At 45.8% G+C, this 23,009-nt stretch overlaps 1 protein-coding gene across 3 annotated transcripts in view; it reads left to right on the top strand.

Moving 5' to 3' along the window:
* KTI12 (KTI12 chromatin associated homolog) overlaps positions 1 to 22,781 on the top strand; it is a 91,790-nt gene extending 69,009 nt beyond the window's left edge. For all 3 annotated transcript variants that reach the window (XM_075345482.1, XM_075345480.1, XM_075345481.1), the window contains 4 exons: positions 6,734 to 6,893; positions 10,975 to 11,037; positions 13,697 to 13,767; positions 22,489 to 22,781. In XM_075345482.1, the coding sequence (XP_075201597.1) occupies positions 6,734 to 6,893; positions 10,975 to 11,037; positions 13,697 to 13,767; positions 22,489 to 22,630 (436 nt within the window). In that variant the 3' untranslated portion in view covers positions 22,631 to 22,781. The remainder of the gene's footprint in view (positions 1 to 6,733; positions 6,894 to 10,974; positions 11,038 to 13,696; positions 13,768 to 22,488) is intronic.
* Positions 22,782 to 23,009: the final 228 nt, after the last annotated feature.

Below are 23,009 nucleotides of genomic sequence, written 5' to 3'. Positions count from 1 at the left end.
TGGCCATTTTTCCTATGGGCAATATTCATGTGGGCATTTTTCCTGTGGGCAATTTTCCTGTGGGCATTTTTCTGGTCACCAGCTGTCTCTAAGGGCTGGGCCGATCCGGCCTCGGTGGACCCTCACCCGGCTTCTGCCTGCCTGAAGGACCCTCCTGTCTTTTACTTGATGGATCCTCCTTCAAGGACCCGACAGACAGACAAGTGGAGCAGCTCGATCGCTCTGCCTCGAGGCCGCGGGTCCCTCTCCCCTTCCTTGTGGGTCGCACAGGCACCAGGACTACCAGTTTTCCTCAGACCCTCACAGATGTAACTGTTCACATTGCTGCGGCGGCGGAGTACCTCATGCAGGCCTCCCTCGGCGTTGCTACCTGCGCAGTTATTGCCGCCTCAAATACCATAGCCATCCGTAAGGCCCTCTGGTTCCGATAATGGAGAGTGGACTCGGTCTCTAAGAAGCCTCTCATAGTACTCCTTTCCAGACCGATGGTTTGCCGATCGTCTGGACAGGCTCTTTTTTTTTTGTCTGACGCCACGGGAGGAAAAGAGTACCTCTCTCCCCCAACTCTAGCCCAGGATGTTTTTTACTAGACACGCAGGGCCCGACCTTCTCAGCCCTCCCCGAGTCCACCTCGTCCTGGCAGTCTAGACAAAGACCGAGAAGTCTCGTCCTTCTCCATCTGGGCGACCGCCTCAGACCACAAATGGGTGTGATACCTTGCGTCTTCCGGTTACCACATTGAATTCTGGACCCGATCCCCTGGTCAGTCTTTTCTCTCAAACCCCCCCAAATTCTCCAAAACACCACAAGGCCTTCTCCTCAGCAATCCACTCCCTCCAAACGGCGGGGGTGATGGTACCTGTTCCGGACGGCGAGAGGTTCAAGGCTATACCTATCGTGGTCGCCAAAGAAAGACGGGTCAGTTCGTCCCATCCTGGACCTCTAACATCTGAGCAAACATGTGCACGTAAGGAGATTCAGAATGGACTTCCTAGGGTCCATTATTACCTTTATGGTCGAAGGAGAATTCCTTGCTTCCCTAGCTATCAGGGACACGTACCTACCTGCACATACCCATCGCTCCAGCTCACCAAAGTTTCTCCGCTTCGCGGTTCAGGACTTATTTTCATTTGTGGCCCTACCCTCGGCTCTGCCACAGCACCAAGGGTCTTAACTAAGGTCATGGCGGCCGCCATGAGTGCCCTTCACGCCAGGAGAGTGGCTGTTCTGCCTTGCTTGGATGACCTCCTCATCAAGGGCTCAACCAGAGTGCAGATCTCTGTGGGCACCCTATCCCGCTTAGGGCGGCTTCTGACTCCAGTCAAATCATCCCCGGTCGCGTCAAAATCCGTCACCTCCCTGGGCATGTCCCTGCACACTCTTCGGGGCTTGATATTTCTCCCTCAAGTCAAGGCGACCGCTCTACAACAAGCGGTACACTACCCTCTACGTACTCCTCTCACTTCATACGATTCAGTATGAGAGTGCTATGTACGATAGCGGCGGCTATAGAGGCAGTGCTGCTCGCTTAGCTACACCACCGCCCACTGCAGCTTGCACTTCTAGCTGCCTGGGACAAGAGCCCCTTTTCCTTGGACGAACTTTTCACCTGACCCCTTCAGTCAGGTATGCGCTTTACTGGTGGCTTCAGTCCTCTTCCATATCGAGAAGGAGTTTTTCTCCCCCAAGTGGACTGGCTACTCCTGACCACGGACGCCAGCCTCTTAGTCTGGGGAGCAGCGTACTGGCTCCACACTGCTTCGGGACGTTGGACACCCCAGGAGTCTTCCCTTCCCAGAAATCATCCTGAAAATCAGCGCGATCTTCTCGCGCTCAGGTCATTCCCCTTTTCTGCTAGCAGGTCGTTTAATTCGGGTCCAATTGGACAATGCAACAGCTGTGGCCTATGTCAATCAGCAGGGAGGTACCAGCAGCAAGACAGCTTATCTCGAGGTCCTCAGGATCCTCACCTGGACCGAATCGACGGGGGTCTGTGTTTTCAACGTTACACATACCGGGAGTAGAAAACTGGGTGGCGGACCTTCTAAGTCGCCAAGGCCTGGCTGCCGGAGAGTGGTTTCTCCACCCAGAAGTGTTCCCACACATCTGCACTCACTGAAGTACACCAGACGTGGAATTAATGGTGCTCTACAAATAAATAATAATAAATAATCTAATGGCCTCAAGGTTGAACGCAAAGGTACCCGCGTTCTTAGCCAGGTCACGTGACCCACAGTCCATTGGCCCATTGGCGTGGATGCTCTAGTCTCCTGAAGTCGTTTCCGTCCAACTTACATGTTTTTCGCCTCTGCCCCTGCTGCCGCGAGTAATCAGGAAGATCAAGGCAGAAGGACTCCCGGTGATACGAATAGCACCGGACTAGCCCAGGTGCGCCTGGTATGCTGAATTAGTACAATTGCTCATGGCTCCTCGTAAGCATCCCAGACTTGCTGACCCAAGGGCCCATTTCCCATCAGAACTCCAGAGCCCAAAAGCTGACGTCCTGGCCATTGAAACCTGGACTTTAAAAAGAGGGAGATTCTCTCCTGCGGTCATGTCCACCTTGTACAGTGCCCGAAAGCCGGCCTTCATCCCATATTTACCACCGTACGTGGAAAACTTTCCTTTTCCAGTGCAGGGAATCTAATGTCCAACCTATGCCTCTGGCGATCCCCAGAATTCTTGATATTTTTTTTTTGCAGTCAGGTTGCAAAAGGGGTTGGCCCTCAGCTCCCTTAAGGGGCAGGTTTCATCTCTCTCAATATTCTATCAATACCGCCTAGCTTGCAATCCACAAGTCAAGACTTTCCTCAAGGGTGTTTCCCATCTAGTTTCCCTGTATAAACGGTCGCTGGACCCATGGGACCTCAATTTTGTTTTGGACGGTATCCAGAGGTCCCCTTTTGAACCTCTTAAGGAATCTTCTCTTGCTCTTCTCTCCTGGAAGGTAACATTCTTAGTGGCAATTACGTCCATCAGACAAGTTTCGGAACTGGCATCACTCTCTTGCCGCAAACCCTTTCTGATCTTTCATCAGGACAAGGTGGTTCTATGCCCCCTTCCGGATTTTCTTCCGATGGTTATTTCCCCGTTTCATATGAACGAGGACATTGTTCTGACTTCCTTTTTGTCCACACCCAGTCCATAGGGTGGAAAGGTTTCTAGATTCGCTAGATCTTGTGAGGGCTCTCAGATATTACGTACCCAGGACAGACCCTTTAGGAACATAGACTCCTTGTTCGTCATTCCTGAAAGGCCTAAGAAAGGACAGGCAGCTTCATAGGCAACGCTGGCCTGCTGGATTCGCTCTGCGATCCAGGAAGTCTACCGCTTGCAACTTAAGCCCATTCCTAGTAGGCTGCGGACTTATTCCACGCAAGCAGTTGGCGCCCCTTGGGCCATTAGGCATCAGCCTTCAGCGGAACAGAGGTGTAAGGCTGCAACCTGGTCTTGCCTACATACTGTTTCAAAGCATTACTGAATCCATACCCAGGCTTCGGCTGAGGCGAAACTAGGTAGGAAAATTCTGCAAACGATAGTGGAGTACCTATCTCAGTAGGCGCTCCTGGCTATCTGGGACTGGTTCCTAGTCCTTGGGTTGCGTTGTTTATTGTTTACCCACCTATGGACTGCTTTAGGACGTCCCCATGGTCCTGTGTCCCCCAATGAGGTGTCAGAGAAAAACGGATTTTTGTGTACTCACCGTAAAATCGTTTTCTCTTAGCCATCATTGGGGGACACAGCACCCACCCTGTTGCCCTGTTGGGCCTTGGTTCTCTCAGTACCTTATTTGGTTAGGACTCTTTTTTTTTTTTCTCATGTTCCTCTGTTGAGAAGTTTTTACTGTTTTTTTTTTCTCCTACTGCTTGTGTACTAAAACTGAGGTTGCCTGGCCTGGCCAGGGGGTGTATACTGCAGAGGAGGAGCTATGCTTTTCCATCTACTTATTGTCCTCCTATGGATAAGCGGCATAACACCCATTGTCCTGTGTCCCCCAATGATGGCTAAGAGAAAACGATTTTGCGGTGAGCACACAAAAATCCGTTTTTTTAACTTAATATTTTGTTGCACGACCTTTTGAGGCAATCACTGCAATCAAGCGATTCCTGTAACCGTCAATGAGACTTCTGCACCTCTCAACGGGTATTTTGGCCACTCCTCAAGAGCAAACTGCTCCAGTTATCTCGTGTTTGAAGGCTGCCTTTTCCAGACGGCATGTTTCAGCTCTTTCTAAAGATGCTCAATAGGATTTAGGTCAGGGTTCATAGAAGGCCACTTCTGAATAATCCAACGTTTTCCTCTTAGCCATTCTTGGGTGTTTTTAGCTGTGTGTTTTGGGTCATTATCCTGTTAGAAGACCCATGACCAAGCTTTCTGACACTGGGCAGCACATTTCTCTCTAGAATCCCTTGATAGTCTTGAGATTTCATGGTACTCTGCACAGATTCAAGACACCTTTTGCCAGATGCAGCAAAGCAGCCCTAGAACATAACAGAACCTCCTCCATGTTTCACAGTTGGGACAGTATTTCTTGATAGGCTTCATTTTTCCGTCTGTGAACATAGAGCTGATATGCCTTGCCAAAAAGTTCCATTTTTGTCTCATCTGTCCATAGGACATTCTCCCAGAAGCTTTGTGGCTGACTTTTTTATGATTTGTTTTCAGCAATAGTGTCCTCCTTGGTCATCTCCCATGAAGTCGACTTTGGCTCAAACAACGACGGATGTTGCATCTGACACTGATGTTCCTTGAGCTTGAAGTTCACCTTTATTCTCTTTAGAAGTTTTTCTGGGCTATTTTGTTACCGTTCATATTATCCATCTATTTGATTTGTCATCAATTTTCCTCCTGCAGCCTTATCCAGGGAGGTTGGTTACAGTCCCATAGATCTTAAATTTCAGAATAATATGTGCAACTGTAGTCACAGGAACATCAAGCTGCTTAGAAATGGTCTTATAAGCTTTACATTTTAACATGCTTGTCTATAGTTTTCTTTCTAATCTCCTGAGACAACTCTATCCTTTGCATCCTCTGCTCCATGTTGAGTGTGGTACACACCATGTTACCAACAGCACAGTGAGTCTCTGTAGCCTTATATACAGGGCCACTGACTGATTACAAGATTGTAGACACCTGTGATGCTAATTAGTGGACACACCTTGATTTAACATGTCCCTTTTGTCACATTATTTTCAGGGGTACCATCATTTCTGTCCAGGACTGTTTTATCTGTTTGTTTTTTAAATTCTGTGGAAACATGGATGAAAAGCAATGTCTGACTTTCATTTGTTCATTTTCATAGATTTATTATTTTTTATTACATTTGACAGATTCAAGTTATTTCTGTGACCATTGTGGGATTTTTTGTCATTAGACGAGGGGTACCAACAATTTTGACGTGTATTTTTGATTAAGAATAGTAGAAGGTATTTTGTAAGCGGTTTTCGCAGGAATTTGGTGCAGAATACATGTGAAACTTGAAAAAAGCTATGTATGAACGTACCCCTAAAGAAAGATTATCAATATTCTGTAGGGAAGTGTTTGCCTTTTACTGCAAAAGCTTTGACTGCACATAAAGAATACGCTCAAAGCTATCTCCATTCTTTGCATTGCACTGGTTTCTCCGTTTGTTTTTCAAAACTGATAGAAGAAAAAAAAATCCTAATTTAGCGTTGAAGACTAACAGAGAATAATTCATTAGAAGCAGGTTTAGAATGCGTGGTACCATAAGCCTCTCTCAGGGGGGTTGTACAGATTTCTGAATTGGTTAGTTCAAAGCTGCCATCAACGGCTGCTTGAATTCGTGTACGTCTTTTATTTCTACATGGAACTCTTTGAATTGCAGATGAGGAAGAAAGATTTTTAGATGTTTAGGGATTAGTTTGAGGCATCCAGAATATTAAGTCATTTTCAATTTAAAACAGTTTGTTCTAAGAACAATTATCTTACTTTTGCTTCTCGTTAATATATAATAAAGTGGTGGCAACTGCTTAATTACAGACAGCATCGAGTACAAAACAGCATCCACTCCATGATCAGAGAAATAAAGTCCGTAGTTATTACAAACCTTGGGTTATTGGTATTTTTTAATTTTATTTATTTATTTTGCAAATAGATTTCAAGTTAGTCCTAAAGTCCATTATCTTTAATATATCACTTTCTGGCCCAACTATGTCTCAAAATGCCTAACGAATCATTGTGTAGTCAACGTTGCATTCACTTAATGTGGGATTGATTTGTATTTCTAACCCTTCTAGATAGAAGTGAATGTAATTAACTTCACCCTATGGGACTGTCCTTCCAATAAGAGCAAAGTCCCAAATAATGACAGGAAAACTCATTAAATGTATTATAGCCTAGCATTGTGCAGGTATTGATTTTTCTCTGCTCGATGAGGCTTTTGTATTAGCCACCAGCTTAATTTTCTTCCCAGCGTCTTTGTTTGGATTCTGCATGCTTGTCCTCGGTATACTCTTGTCTTGTTCATTCTTTCACAAATGTACGTTGGTTTCATTTAATTTGTTTTTGAGTCACTTGCTGATAGTTTGCCATATATACTTTCTTATTAAAAGTATCAGTCGCATTTTATGTTTCAGGACAACTTTTTTGCTTATTTGAGTTTGGAAAACCTGATTTGTCCATTTGTGCACTGCATTATGTCCTCTCAGTCTTGTCCTCAATAATGAATGTCCTAAATTAAATAGTGAAACCATATTTTTATCTCTTATGACAGGTTTGATGCTTTAATACAGAGGTTTGAGGCTCCAGATTCTCGAAATCGCTGGGACAATCCTCTCTTTACTGTCCATAAGGATGATGTTTTGCCATTGGATCAGATCATTAATGCAATTTTCCACAGGAAAGCTCCTCCTCCCAACCAATCTACACAAACGGTGTGTAATTCACAATTGACTGCTTTATGCTCATTTTAGATGTGCTGATTATGATGACTCTGCGTCAATCTAGCCACAATTGCAGGGGTGAACTGTTAAATCTGAAAGATGTATTGTGCCTTTATTCGGTAAATCAAGACACATTAGCCATGTTTTCTTGTCAGCCTGTTTGGTGTTTCTTTCTGTCTTTTAAATTGTGGAATGTCTGCTTATTATGGATTGCATCAGCACCCTGCGGTGTACTAGTCTGCATTTGGAGAACAATTATGCATTCTAATTGAAACAGCGAACAATTATGGAACAGCCATGATTGTCCCCCACCTCTTCCAATCCTGTAAGACACAGTACTGTGAAATAAGAATAGAGAAATAAAAGGGGCCTTGCGCCTATCACTGGTGTTATTCTCCAGGACTCCAGCCTAGGGTCTGTGGATCAAGCTGGAAGGTTACATAACTGCTCCACTGTCACAGCTGAGCTCATGCATTCGCTGGAAAACCCAGGTTGAAACAGTTCAGTCTCCTGCTTACATATCTTGCTGTGTGGTCAGCCTCCTAGGCTTGCTGCTATCTCCTCTCAGTAAGTGTCTGCCAAAAGGGGGGGAGCTGCTACCTGGGATAGTTTAGTCCTAGAAGCTCCTAAGTCACAAAGATTCTAATTTTTGGTGGGCCACCGATGAGTGAGACTCTGCTTGTATCATCCTGTGTTCTTGCTAGAAATGTACTATGTGCTGTTGACTGTTGAAGATCCAATACTGGATTGTGGTACCTTCACCCTGTTTTGTCTATGTAGCATTCTGCCCATGGTGATGAAGTACGGGCATTCAGTGGGATGATCCCGTGTCCGCGCGGTCTTTCTAAAGACAGCCAGGCTAGGAAAAAGAGAACTGTCTGAGGGTTTAAGACCCAAAATTGTTGAAAAATATCAACAATGACAAGGTTACAAGTCTATCTCTAGAGATCTTTATGTTCCTTTGTCCACGGTGCGCAACATAATCAGGACGTTTACAACCCATGGCACTGTAGCTAATGTTCCTGGACATGGACGGCAGTAAAAAATTGATAACTTGCAACTCAGGATATTCCGGATGGAGGATATGCAGCCCCAATCAAGTTGCAAAGGAATTCAAGCTGTCCTGCAGGCTCAGGGGGCATCCGTGTCAGTTAGTCAACATTTGAATGGAATGAAACGCTATGGCAGGAGACCAAGGAGAACCCTACTGCTGACACAGACACATACATTTTGGCAAGCTGCAGCCTGGCTTTTTTATGTGAGTCAACAGCTTTCTAGGAAAACGTCTTGTAGACAGATGAGACCAAGAGAGCTTTTTGATAAAACAGATCATTCTACTGTTTTCTGAAAGCGGAATTATACCTACAAAGTAAAGAACACAGTACCTACATTCAAACATAGTGAAGGTTCAAAGACATTTTGGGTTTGTTTTGCTGCCTCTGGAACAGGGGTGCCTTGACTGTGTCCAAGGCGTCATGAGTAGAGATGAGCGAACCCGTATCAAACACAGACTTTACAATAAAACCCCTAAGTTTGGGTGGTTTACGTATGCAAACCACTCTCGCGAGCATCACTGTGCTCAGGTACGCTTTGTGCTCAGCCCAGTGCGAGCTGCTTGCAGTGTTTGAATACCTCACACTGGGGGTAACGAGAGCATGATCGGATGTAGTGTGCACCAAATGAAAAGAAGAAAAAAATAAAAATGATGGGAAAAAACCCTCCCCCAGAGTGTTCTGTTTATGGCTGGCTGCATGTGAGCGGAGACCTGAACTGCCCAATTAGTGACTTCAATTGAGGTTCAGGTCAAGTCCGGTTCCCGATCCAAATTTTATGTCCGATCTAGCCACCCTTGTTAGCTGCACATGTCGGCTGATCCGATCAGCTGACAGGTGCGAGGAAATAGGCGGGCTCGCTGCGACCAGTACGTCCAAGGTCGTGAAGGGGTTATGGTACATACAAGGTTTTGATCACTGTTTATTTGGGGAAGTGCAGTGACCAAAAATCTGCAATTCAGGCTTTGCAATTTTTTTTCTTTGTCGCTTAATATATACAGTAGATATAACAATCTTTATTAAATAAAAAAAAATGGTATTTTTGTAATGTTCACACTGACCACTGGGGCTATTCTGGGCTCACACTTGCTGTCATTTCAGGAAGAGTTTACAACAGTTTCCTTATGAGAGGCAGGATTACAATGAGAGGTAACACCTCTGTACACCACTGATTATACAGGATCCACCAATCACACAGGTGATGTCACAGTGGACACTGCTCATCCTCACTTCACAAATCACTTTTTCATTCATTAGATGCTTTAATACAAAACTTAAGGTCTGATGATCCTGTTGATTATGGTTATATACGTGTACAATTTCCTGAACCAGGAAGTATCGTCAAACAAGCCTCAGTGATCAGTGTGAAAATTTTAAGATTTTTAACTTTTAATATAGAATGTGATATTAAAAATTAAAAAGTAAAAAGATTGGCAAAATGTTTTTTTTTTTTTTTTTTAAAAAAAGATACTTTTAATATAAAAACTTTATTTCAGCAATAGGTAATTTTTTATGACACATTCCCCTTAACATCAGGCATGAAAACATTCAAAAAAGAAATATTCCAGGAAGTACTCCAGGCTTATTAGGCCTCAGAGATCAGTTTTATGCAGGTTAAAGGAAAATGAAGTTACGGCACTCCTGTTCAAATAGAAAAAAAAAAGTTTGGTTTTTATACAAAAGTTGCAAGACATAAAACCATGCAACAAGGGAACAAACCCTGACACGTTTCAAGGAATTTGTTCTTAGTAATTGAATCACACGATCACTAGGACAAATAGTTTGAAACAAGATGAACACTTTCAGAGCGGCTGACCTGCTCAACTGAAGGACCAAGCCCAAGATGTCACGCTAGCTACGGGGAAGTACCAAGCGAACAGCAGAAGGGAAACCCTGTGTCAAGAAAAGGGTGAGATGGTGATCCCTGACCAAGCCTACCGCTGGGCCCTGGGTTCCCTCACCGCCTTAGATAGGTTCCGCACCTATACGATGAGCTAGATACCTGGTCATAGACTGACCCCGGTCTGGGCCCTAGGTGGGGAGCTGATTGTATGAGCTCTTCATCAACCCCACTAGGCTCTAAAGGAGACACAAAAATAAGGGATAACTAAAAACAACTTCTCTCTAGTTGACTCAGGGAGTGGACCACCAAGATTCTCCAGATGTGTGCAAACAGACTGCTTGCACTGAAGACTTGATAAAGGCATATGAAGTATCACCAGCACCGAGTAATAGAAAGTGAAGGTATATAAAGACACGGAACTACTGATAAACAGCAGCTGACAGGCTGAGGAACTCTGCAGGGTGCTAAAGGGAAAGAGATGAAAACCAAGAGAAATAATAGGTCAGGGAGCAGTTTGCGCAACAAATCCTGTGACCTGCTATAGCCAGACAACACAGGAATGTCTGTCACTCATGACATATCCGTGACACCAGAGCATTTTAGTGCTCACCTATGTCTACAAATTACGTCTTCAGTGTGTCATCAGTTTTACACGAATCCCCATAGACAAAATGTATGTTAATGGGACATTCTCTAGGTCTCCTGGACCAGAGACACATTCCAATAAAACTAAAGTGTTTGGATCAATGAAACTCTTTCTCAATGTAATGTCCAAGGAAAAACTGACCGGAATAGAACGTGTCACATGGGTGTGTCAATGCAGCGCAATTGTACTGACTTCCAGAATAAAGCTACCAGGTAATTTTTACTACACAGTGAATACTTTAAAAATGAGTCCAAAGCAGCAATAGTGGATTTTTCTTTTTTCAAATGGATATTTATTGACAGCTAAAAAGAAATATAATAAAATGTTATCACTCTTGGAGGACTGGGAGGGAGAAGAAAATGAAAGTGCAAAAATGAAAATTGACTACAGGGACGGAGGTAATCCTCTAATTTGTAAACCAGCATCTCTGGGGTTTTTATTGTTTGTGCTTGGTTACAGCTACTTGTAGAAGGTTTGCTTTTGTAACACCCATTGTTTGTTTGTTTTTTTTTGTTTTCTTTTTCCAAACAGCAACCTTTGTCCTCTACAAATTTTTTGCATGAGTTGGACAAGGTGACACAAGATGTTGTGATGGTAAGTGAAGTCTACTAACGAAAGTATCTGTACAAATGAAAATGGCATTGTTTTATTATATACTTTATCTAAAAAAGAAGCACAATTCTGGATGATTGGATTAAGAATCTGGGTTTGTTCAGACCTTATAGATAATGTGAAGATTTTCTTGAGGTCCAGTCACACTAAGCAACTTACCAGCGATCCCAACAACGATAGGGATCGCTGGTAAGTTGCTAGGAGGTTGCTGGTGAGCTGTCACACTGCGACGCTCCAGCGATCCCACCAGCAACCTGACCTGGCAGGGATTGCTGGAGCGTGGCTACACGAGTTGCTGGTGAGCTCACCAGCAACCAGTGTCCAGCCACACGTGCAGAGAGCAGGGAGCAGCGCATACTGAGCGCTGGCTCCTTGCTCTCCTAGTTACAGCACACATCGGGTTAATTACCTGATGTGTGCTGCAGCTAATGTGCACAGAGCAGGGAGCAGCGCACACTGCTTAGCGCTGGCTCCTTGCTCTCCTAGCTACAGCACACATCGGGTTAATTAACCCGATGTGTCCTGCAGCTACATGTTTACAGAGCAGGAGCCGGCACTGACAGTGAGAGCAGCTGAGGCTGGTATCAAAGGTAAATATCGGGTAACCAAGGACAGGGCTTTTTGGTTACCCGATGTTTACATTGGTTACCAGCCTCCGCAGAAGCCGGCTCCTGCTGCCTGCACATTTAGTTGTTGCTGTCTCGCTGTCACACACAGCGATCTGTGCTTCACAGCAGGACAGCAACAACTAAAAAATGGCCCAGGACATTCAGCAACAACCAACGACCTCACAGCAGGGGCCAGGTTGTTGCTGGATGTCACACACAGCAACATCGCTAGCAACGTCACAAAAGTTGTTCGTTAGCAGCGATGTTGCTAGCGATGTTGCTTAGTGTGACGGGGCCTTTAGCCTGCATGGGAACACTATTACCAAAATGGATGAGATTTTGGTAATCTCATCAAAACTTTGCTTTTATTTTCAAGATGTTAATTGATTTGTTTTGCAGATTTTTAGAATATCAATATCACCAGTGTATTTTATTATGCTTTTATACAGTGTGTCCACCCATATCCTGTCCACTGCCATTAACTTGAAAACGGGGGCAGCTATAGGAATAGAAGTGGTGTCTAGATATAGTAAAGTAGCCATACGGTACGCAATGAAACCACCTATAGCGCCACCTGCTGCAAACCAACAGAGTTAGCATTTTTATCTCGAAAATGGAACGAGATAGAGAAAAAAAGTGAATTACAAAGTTGTAGGGCATCATCAATTCAATACGAATCGAGACACCTTGCATACAGAAATGCAATGATTAGAACGTGTAAAACTCACAAGGCTGCGGACGTGAAGTGATACCTCATGGAGACCTTCCTACAAGTGATTGGGTATAGTGGCTGCGTGGAGTGGCCTCCACGCTCACCTGACCTAACCCAATTGGACTTCTTTCTGTGAGGTCACATCAAACAGCAGGTGTATGCGACCCCTCCACCAACATTGCAGGACCTACAACAACTTATTACAGATGCTTGTGCAAACGTGTCACCTACCATATTGCACAACGTGCAGCCAGATACAGTATGCTGTCCAGAGTCCAGATGTGCATTGCAGCTAACTGTGGCCAGTTTGAGCATCAAAGTTAAATGAACGCCATATGCGTGACCAACATTCAATGTTTTGGGGGGGGGGGGGGTCATGGGTTTCAACTCGTAGCATTTATGTATGCAAGGTGTCGATTCGTATTGAATTGATGATGGCCTACAACTTTGTAATTCCCTTTTTTTTCTCTATCTCGTTCCGTTTTCGAGATAAAAATACTAACTCTGTTTTCCACCAGGTGGCGCTATAGGTGGTTTCGTTGCGTAGCGCATGGCTACTTTACTATACCTAGACACCACTTCTATGCCTATAGCTGCCGCCGTTCTCAAGTTAATTGTGGTGGACAGGATATGGGTGGACACACTGTATACTGATTTTTTCAGTTGACATAAATATGGTTGGTTAACATCTGCAATAAAACACAATCCTGTGGAGGTTAGTGCGTGAGCAGGTGCTACGCAGCAAAATCAAGTGAAGAATTGGAAAAAAAACTAAAGTTTTCATGCTGGTCCTGCCACATCCCAGCCTCCTATGGTGACATTGCATCTAGTGTGAGAGCTACAACCAATCAGAGGCTGTAGTGATCAGACGGGCAGCACCAGGACTGGTATCTTAGACCTGCTGGAATCAGAAAAATCGCCAGCGAAGGTATTTTCCCAGCATGTAAGGGAATTCTGAGGCAAGATCTGCATGATTTGAGAAAATATGACTTTACCATTAGGCCTAGTGGCCAGTGTGAACATTGCAAGATTTCACATTTTTTAATGACTATGGACAAAAATACCTTTTAAAAATACAAATAACATCTTCAGTATATTACATTTTGAACCTGACTGAAACCATATTGATTATCCTGGAAAAAAAAGCCCACATGAAGCTAAGGTGGGAAAACATAAAAGTTTGGGGGTCTTAAATGTTTCAGTGCAAAAAGTTTGTTTGTTTTTTTTTTTTTATAACGTTATTGTGCAAAAGTGGTAAAACTAAAAACAACAGATCTTCTCTTAATCTCACATTGCTTTTATTGTAACTTTATTTTCCCAGGCTATTCTAAGTGCCCAGAAAACCAGCGTTCCAGGAGATATCATTATGGTGCCAGGAGCCACAGAGAAAATATCCTTTTTTTTTTAAACAAACAAAAAAACACATGACTTTTACAGGCTGTAGCAAGGTTCACACTGTGCAGTTTGTGAATTATTTTTTTTTTTGCACAAGTTGGAGAGAAAACAAATTTGTGCAAGAGGGAAAAATATCATTTCAACCGTATCTCCATTTTAAAGTGATACTATGTTTTATTTTTTTCCCCTGCAGCCTCTCCAGGTGTGACTTGGAGTCGACTGGTGACACACGGTGCATTGGATGTGAGGTGCAGGTCATCTCTAGGGCTTAGCCTCTTCTGGGAAGAATGCTGCTACCAAAGGGGAAGGCATAGGTGAAATGCCAAAGCTGTGCTGCTAGTGGTAACTGGGTGGGAAGAGGGACAGTGTTGCTGCCAGTGAGGGTTTGGTGGGAAGGGCAATGCTGCTGTTAGGGGACTATGCAGCGGTAGTGGTCTATTCTGTGGTGTATGTTTTTGTTATTTTTTGCTGCACTGTATTCGTTTATCTGGGTGATATTTTGTTCATTCAGGAGGTATTGCTACAGTGTGCATTTTGGTGGTACCAGGAAGGTATTTTACACTACAGTGATGTATGTGGTTCATCACGGGTATTATTTTGTGTTTTCAGGGTTGCTGCGGAGGTATTGTGCCATTTAGTGGTATTGGGGAGATATTTCATGCTAGCTGTGGTGTTGCTGGGAAAGTGTTTTACATTGCACTGCAGTGTTTAATTGGCCTTGCTAGGGAAGTATTTTACTCCACTGTGTAATATTTGTTGCTCTTTGGGGGTAATGATGTGCTGCACTGTGGTATTTGATGCTGCTAAGAGTATTATATGTGCTGTATGGTGGTATTTTGTTGGCACTGCTCGAGGTAAGGCATCCTTCACACATCCGTGTCTCCAGTACGTTTGACATCCACTTTCACACATAATGGAGACACTGACTCGCATAGACCAATTAAAATCAATCGGCTTGGTCACACAACTGTGTTTTCACACAGACAATATGTCCATGTGGAGTAATATGCGTGTCCGTGTGCGCCACACTGCGACATGTCCATTTTCTGCCGGCAGCTGAAGTGTCACCCGGACGGCACACTGATGTGATCCATGTAACGTCAATGTGACACATACTGAAGAGAATCACAGGTCACGTAAAAATAAAGAATTTTTATATTTGCCTGTCCCCGGTGCTGCTGTTACTTCCGGGTCCCACTCATTATGTTTACTGCATATTCACTGCACTCACCGCAGACCAAAAAGTAACAGCAGTGCAGACAGGTAAGCATACTAGCTCATGCTGTCTGTGTGCTATTTGGATGGCACATGTATAGCACAAAGAACACACATAGGCAACTTCACCAGACCGTGCAAAATGTTCGTGTTTTGCATTGATATGTGAAGGAGGCTTATCACTGGCTGCTCAGTGGTATGTGTTTACTCATGAGGCCTTAATATTATTATGCATTGACTGGCAAGGTCCGAGTAGAAAAAGAATGAAAAGCCCACCTTTCTTTATCGTTCCTTTGGGAGACCTAGACCATGGGTGTTTAGCTTCTGCCTCCGGAGGACACACAAAGTACTACACTTAAAAGTGTAGCTCCTCCCTCTGAGCTTATACACCCCCTGGTAGCCAGTCCTAGCCAGTTTATTGCTTTGTGTCAGGAGGCATACATCCACACATGCATTCTCTAACTTGGCGGTGCCACAGCCTGGAGTCTCACCCCCAGTGGTCTCTCAGGCTGCTGCTGCACCTGTGATTGAACCCCCGGCCTGGGTAGAGTCCTTTTCTAGGTCCATATCCCAGTCATTTGCTGAGTCCATGGGTCTTTTGTCCAGGACTTTGATGAATATGCATCAGCCCCCCTCACAGGGTGCCTCTAATACTCTTGACAGAGGACTCCTATCCTCTGACCTCCGTCCATCGGAGCTCACGGAGGATTCATCATCTGATCCCAGACCCCGTCCTTCTAAGAGAAGGCGCAGGGTTTCCTCCCCCTCCCCATCCCACGGCTCTGCCTCAAGAGCTGACTCTCAAGATGAAGAGGATGCCCTCACTGGGGGCTCGGAGGCTATGTATCCCATCGATTTCTCTGAGGGTGACTCAGATCTTAGTGATTTGATTGCTTCTATTAATTCTGTGCTGGATCTCAATCCGCCAGTGTCAGAGGAGCAACTCTCTTTGGCAGAAAAACATCAGTTTACCTCGCCTAAGAGAGTGAAGAGTGTGCTCTTTAACCACTCCAGTTTTCAGGCCGCTGTGACCAAGCCCAGGGCCTGCCCTGACAAACGCTTTCCAAAGCGTGGTTCTGATGACCGGTTTCCATTTCCACCTGAGGTGGTCAAGAAGTGGTCTCACTCCCCAAAGGTAGACCCCCCGGTGTCTAGGCTCTCAGCCCGGACCGTTGTGTCGGTGGCTGACGGTACCTCACTTAAGGATTCCACTGACCGTCAGATTGGCCTTCTGGCCAAATCTGTGTATGAAGCTGCGGGGGCTGCGTTTTCCCCGACTTTTGCAGCAGTGTGGGCTCTAAAAGCCATCTCTGCTTCTCTAGAGGAGATGCATTCCCTCACCAAGGAATCTATGCCTGAGATGGTTACCTTAACTGCTCAGGCTTCAGCTTTTTCATCCAATGCCATGTCTGCCATGCTAGAGGCTGCTCACCGCACTGCGGTGGCTTCAGCTAATTCTCTTGTTATCCGCAGGATTTTGTGGCTTAGAGAGTGGAAGGCAGATGCTTCTTCCAAGAAGTTTCTTGCTGGGCTCCCTTTTGCTGGTTCACGGCTGTTTGGTGAACAGCTGGATGAAATCATTAAAGAAGCTACTGGCGGGAAGAGTACTTCCATGCCACAAACCAAGACCAGGAAACCCGCCCAGGGTAGGAATCAATCGAGGTTTCGTTCCTTTCGTTCCTCCAACTGGTCATCCTCTAAGCCTTCCGCCTTGTCCGCTAACTCAGCCAAGGATCAGAAATCCAACTGGCGCCCAAAAGCGCGTCCGCAGAAGACCGCAGGAGGTTCTGCCACTAAGGCAGCTTCCTCATGACTCTCGGCCCGCTCCAGCCACGTCCTTAGTCGGTGGCAGGCTCTCCCACTTTGGCGACGCTTGGTTAAAGCAAGTCTTCGATCAGTGGGTGAGAGACATCATATCTCACGGCTACAGGATAGAATTCTCTTCCAGCCCTCCAAACAGATTTTTTCTCTCAACTCCCCCCTGCTCCAAGGCCGCCGCCTTCTCGCAGGCCGTGGCGTCCTTGCAGGCAAACGGAGTGATTGTCCCAGTTCCCGCTCAAGAACGGTTCAGAGGTTTTTACTCCAATCTCTTCCTAGTTCCAAAAAAGGACGGTACCTTCCGGCCCATCCTGGATCTCAAGCTTCTCAACAAGCATGTCCGGGTGCGGCATTTTCGCATGGAGTCTCTGCGATCAGTCATTGCCTCTATGACCCAAGGGGAGTTCCTGGCGTCCATCGACATCAGAGATGCCCATCTACATGTGCCAATCGCAGTGTCACATCAGCGTTGGTTACGTTTTGCGATAGGAGAGGATCATTTCCAATTCGTGGCTCTCCCCTTCGGGTTAGCCACGGCCCCTCGGGTATTCACCAAGGTCATGGCGGCAGTGATTGCGGTCCTGCACCTCCAGGGGTTAGCAGTACTTCCTTATCTGGACGACCTTCTGGTCAAGGGTACATCCAGCACAGACTGTCAGCGGAGTGTTTCGCTCACTCTCGCCACCCTAGCCCAATTCGGGTGGATTGTCAATCTTCCCAAATCCACTCTGACTCCGACCCAGAGTCTCGCGTACCTAGGGATGCAGTTCGAGACTTTGCCGGCACTTGTGAAGTTGCCCTTAGACAAACAGCTGTCACTCCGGTTGGCGGTGCGCTCTCTCCTGAGGCCCCGCCGTTATACCCTCAGGCATCTGATGCAGGTGCTGGGTCAAATGGTGGCCTCCATGGAGGCGGTTCCCTATGCCCAGTTCCATCTGCGTCCTCTGCAGCTGGACATTCTCCGCTGTTGGGACAAGCGGCCTTCCTCCTTAGAGGTTAGTGGCCCTGTCGCCACGGACCAGGAGCTCTCTTCAGTGGTGGCTTCGACCCCTCTCCCTGTCCCAAGGGCGCTCCTTCCTGACTCCGTCCTGGGTGATTCTCACCACGGATGCCAGCCTATCCGGCTGGGGAGCGGTACATCTCCACCACAGAGCACAGGGCACTTGGACTCCGTCCGAGTCAGCCCTTTCAATCAATGTGCTGGAAACCAGAGCTGTGTTTCTAGCTCTCCTAGCCTTTCACCACCTGTTGGCGGGCAGGCACATTCGAGTCCAGTCAGACAACGCGACAGCGGTTGCCTACATCAATCACCAAGGCGGGACACGCAGCCGCCTGGCAATGTTGGAGGTCCAACGCATTCTTCAATGGGCGGAGGACTCCAAGTCCACCATATCCGCAGTCCACATCCCTGGCGTAGAAAACTGGGAGGCAGATTATCTCAGCCGTCAATCCCTGGACGGTGGCGAGTGGTCCCTGCACCCGGCAGTGTTTCAGTCAATCTGCCGCTAGTGGGGCACTCCGGACGTGGACCTAATGGCATCCCGTCACAACAACAAGGTTCCAGTTTACGTGGCTCGCTCCCACGATCCTCAGGCCTTCGCCGCAGACGCTCTGGTTCAAGACTGGTCCCAGTTTCGTCTGTCCTACGCGTTTCCCCCTCTAGCGCTCTTGCCCAGAGTCCTGCGCAAGATCAGAATGGAGGGCCGTCAAGTCATCCTCATTGCACCGGACTGGCCCAGGCGAGCTTGGTATCCGGACCTGCTCCAACTGTCCGTGGAGATGCCGTGGCATCTTCCGGACCGTCCAGACCTGCTCTCGCAAGGTCCGTTTTTCCGCCCGAATTCTGCGGCACTCAAATTGACGGCGTGGCTCTTGAGTCCTGGATTTTGACGGCTTCTGGTATTCCTTGGCCACTCTCGTTGCCGACCCTTCTGTCTTTTTTACAGTCCGGTCTGCAGCTAGGACTGTCCCTCAACGCTTTCAAGGGACAAGTCTTAGCTCTATCAGTGCTGTTCCAGCGGCGTCTCGCCCGGCTGGCTCAGGTCCGCACCTTCATGCAAAGTGCGTCTCACATCATTCCGCCTTATCGGCGGCCCTTGGATCCCTGGGACCTTAACTTGGTCCTCACGGTATTGCAGAAACCCCCTTTCGAGCCCCTTAGGGAGGTTTCTTTGTATCGTCTTTCTCAAAAGGTGGCCTTTCTAGTTGCCATAACTTCTCTCAGGAGAGTCTCTGATTTGGCTGCGCTCTCCTCGGAGTCACCTTTTTTGTTTTTTCACCAAGACAAGGTAGTTCTCCGTCCGACCCCGGACTTTCTTCCTAAGGTGGTCTCTCCCTTCCACCTTAACCAGGATATTTCCTTGCCTTCCTTCTGTCCGGCCCCTGTTCATCCCTTTGAGAAAGCGCTGCATACTCTAGATCTGGTGCGTGCTCTCCGGATCTATGTGTCTCGCACCTCTCTTTTTGTGCTAACCACAGGGCGGCGCAAGGGTCTCTCTGCTTCTAAGCCGACCTTGGCCCGTTGGATTAGATCGACCATTTCGGACGCCTACCAGAGTACTCAGGTGCCTCCCCCCGCCGGGGATCAAAGCACACTCGACCAGAGCTGTCGGTGCCTCTTGGGCTTTTAGGCAACAGGCTACGGCTCAACAAGTCTGTCAGGCTGCCACTTGAACTAGCCTGCATACCTTTTCGAAGCACTACCAAGTGCATGCTCATGCTTCGGCAGATGCGAGCTTGGGCAGACGCATCCTTCAGGCGGCTGTCGCCCACTTGTGAAATTAGGCTCCGCCTACTTCTTAGTTTTTTCTGTTTATTCCCACCCAGGGACAGCTTTGGAACGTCCCATGGTCTGGGTCTCCCAAAGGAACGATAAAGAAAAAGAGAATTTTGTTACTTACCGTAAATTCTTTTTCTTATAGTTCCGTATTGGGAGACCCAGCTCCCTCCCTGTTGCCTGTTGGCAATTTTCTTGTTCCGTGTGTTATCACCGGCTGTTGTCGTGGACAGAGTCTCCGGTTGTTCCGGTTCTTACTCGCTTCTACTTGTGGGTGGCTATTCTCCTTCAGCTTTTGCACTAAACTAGCTAGGACTGGCTACCAGGGGGTGTATAGGCTCAGAGGGAGGAGCTACACTTTTAAGTATAGTACTTTGTGTGTCCTCCGGAGGCAGAAGCTAAACACCCATGGTCTGGGTCTCCCAATACGGAACTATAAGAAAAAGAATTTACGTAAGTAACAAAATTCTCTTTTTTTATAGCTAATCTAAAGGCCTATTCTATAGCTGTCGGAAGAATGTTAGTATGGCTGATGGCCATCTCTTCTGCTTTTCCTACACACAGTGTAGCTGAGAGCACTATCTTACTTCGAGTGAGAAGACCAGTATAAGTCACTGACTTTTTTTCTATCAACCAGTGACTTTTTATATGTATTAGGGCTTTATCTCTCCATCTACTACCGATATGCTGTAAAATAGGATATCCATTTCTCCTTTTAGAAAATAACTTTTTTTTTGCTGACATCTAGTGTCCAAAGTGAAGACTGTTTTGTTTCAACATATTTTTACGTTGACAGGTGGTACTGTATTTAAGATGTGTGGTGAATCTTTATTTCTGCCAAGAGCCATTTAGATATTTCTACTATCATTTGGGGGCAGCACAAAAATATCAAATTGAAAATTACCCTCCTGTATTTGTTCAAACAATTAACTCTCCCCCTAATGTGATGGCTGGAGCTGCTTCTCTTTGGTGCAGCTCTGAAACAAGTTGATATTGATCATGTTGCTTCTCACAACTGCTTTTCCAGAGATACTGAGACTTGTGTATATACATCACATAGGAAAGAAATTGTAAGAAGGAAAGGAGCATATACATTACCGGAGATACTGTGGTTGGAGCCTATACATCAAAGGATTTGCTGTGTAACGTACATTGTAGAAGACACTGCGGCACATGCATCACTGTAAATGCTGGAGAACATACAGCGCTGGAGAGGCTTTGTGCACATATAGCACTGGAGACACACACAGCACTGGAGATGCTGAGCGGCACATGAAACTGGAGAGGCTGGGGCACATGCATCACTGAGGCTGCAGCTGCCATCTTCATCTGCGGGACGGGGAGAATTGCACGCTAAAGGTGGTGTCACACACAGCGACGGCAACAACGACGTCGCTGCTACGTCACCATTTTCTGTGACGTAGCAGCGACGTCCCGTCGCTGTCGTTGTGTGTGACATCCAGCTACGAGCTGGCCTCTGCTGTGAGGTCGCCGCTCGTTGCTGAATGTCCTGCTTCATTTTTTGCTCGTCGCTCTCCCGCTGTGAAGCACACATCGCTGTGTGTGACAGCGAGAGAGCGACGAACTGCAGGGAGACTGCTTCTGGCAGCCTGCGGTAAGCTGTAACCACGGTAAACATCGGGTAACCAAGGGAAGCCCTTTGCTTGGTTACCCGATATTTACTTTAATTACAGCGTCCGCCGCTCTAACGCTGCCAGTGCCGGCTCCCTGCACACAGCCAGAGTACACATCGGGAAATAAGCAAAGGTTGAGTCATTTTGACTACTTTGCACCATGTATTTCTATATAGGTGTCACGAGTCCAGTAGTTCTAGTGTTAAAGGGCCGGCAGCTGGCAACACACTGCTTTCGGCCTGAGCATTGTGGTCCCCGGGAATCTGCCCAGGGGCCAGAAGTTCCCCACCAATGTTTTAGAACTTGTAGCAGAATGTTTGTGTCTACCTCTAGTTCTCCCACCCCATCCCCCTACATAGAATGCTCATGAAGTTCTATCTCTGTAATGGGAAAATCTGTGTTCACTAGAGACAGAGTTTTGCCCCTGAATTTAAAAACCTCAATCCAGGATGAGCAATAAGCAGACTGCTCCGGTAATATATTACAAAGCTGATTATTTTCATATGTGACAGGTGTAATAATGCTAAGATTAGCAAATAACTCCAATTAGATATAGTTTTACCGATTTAGCCATGTCACTTCTTACCTGATGTGCAGGGCGTTTCAGTAGCTTAAATATCTATACTTACAACAACAAGCAACTAACTGTCACTATATGCGTCGTCTTATCCATGGATACCTAAGCTGCTGCAATGCCCTGCACATCAGGTAAGCAACATAACTAAACAGGAGAATTATAGAACATTTCTAATCGAAGTATTTGTTAATAATAATATTACACCTACTACATATTGGGATAAAATGCAGTTCTTTTGTGCTGCCTCACTGGACAAATAGGACTCGAAATGATTAAGTTGAAAATGGTTTATTAGTCTACGCTTTTCAAAGCAATCTATTAACTTCGTCAGGACAAAACCATAGTATCTACTTTTCATAAGGGAAACCTGTCAGAAACATTTACCTTCTCAAATAATTAAAGGGGTTGTCCACTACTAGGAGAATCCCTTTTCATTCTTTAATGGAGGAAAACATTAAAATTAACACACATACTCCCCTCAGATGCCAGCAGAAGCTTTTACTTTGGCTTTTACGCCTTTTGATCAAACAGTGTTACCCAAGTGCCCCATGTTATTTACTGCTACTCTTTACTTTATTATAGGGTATTTGATCATTTTGTGTTCTCTTGGGTTTCTCTTATCTATGTAGTTTTTTTTTTAACATGACCTGCTTCTAAGTTTTCAATATTCTGCTGTGTTTTCCTTAATGTTCCCACATTCAGCTGCCACGTATCCTAAATATGTCAGAATTGCGGAGGCTTCGTCAACAATTCATCAGTTACACCAAACTACATCCCAATGAGAACATCTCACAGCTTGCAAACATGTTTGTACAATACCTGAACCAAAGTATCCGCTGAAGAGACGTCTTCCAGGAGCCGCTCCTGTGTCAGAATCTGCTGCTGTATTCAGTTATTTAAGATTTTAAAAAGGACAGTTTAATTCGCAAATAGGACTTCTTATTTTATTGATTTTAACAATGAAATAAAACATGACCTTTGTAGGAACAGATTTACTGTGTGGTTTGTCTTAAATATGCAAATGTATATTAGTACTTGTAGCGTCACAGAAGGATGTATTTATAAACAACATTTTAGCAGAATAAGGGTCATCTAGACAGTTTTATTTTAGACACACTTTGCAATTCTTATTCTGGCGTTATTTGCCCACAATGTTTTGCTGCATTTCCATTGTCATTTTTTCTTTTTTTTAGGTCTCAAGCAATGCAATCAGATGTTA

The sequence above is a fragment of the Anomaloglossus baeobatrachus genome, chromosome 4 (assembly GCF_048569485.1).
Source record: "Anomaloglossus baeobatrachus isolate aAnoBae1 chromosome 4, aAnoBae1.hap1, whole genome shotgun sequence".
NCBI lineage: Eukaryota > Metazoa > Chordata > Amphibia > Anura > Aromobatidae > Anomaloglossus > Anomaloglossus baeobatrachus.
This window is presented reverse-complemented; position numbering and strand designations above follow the sequence as displayed.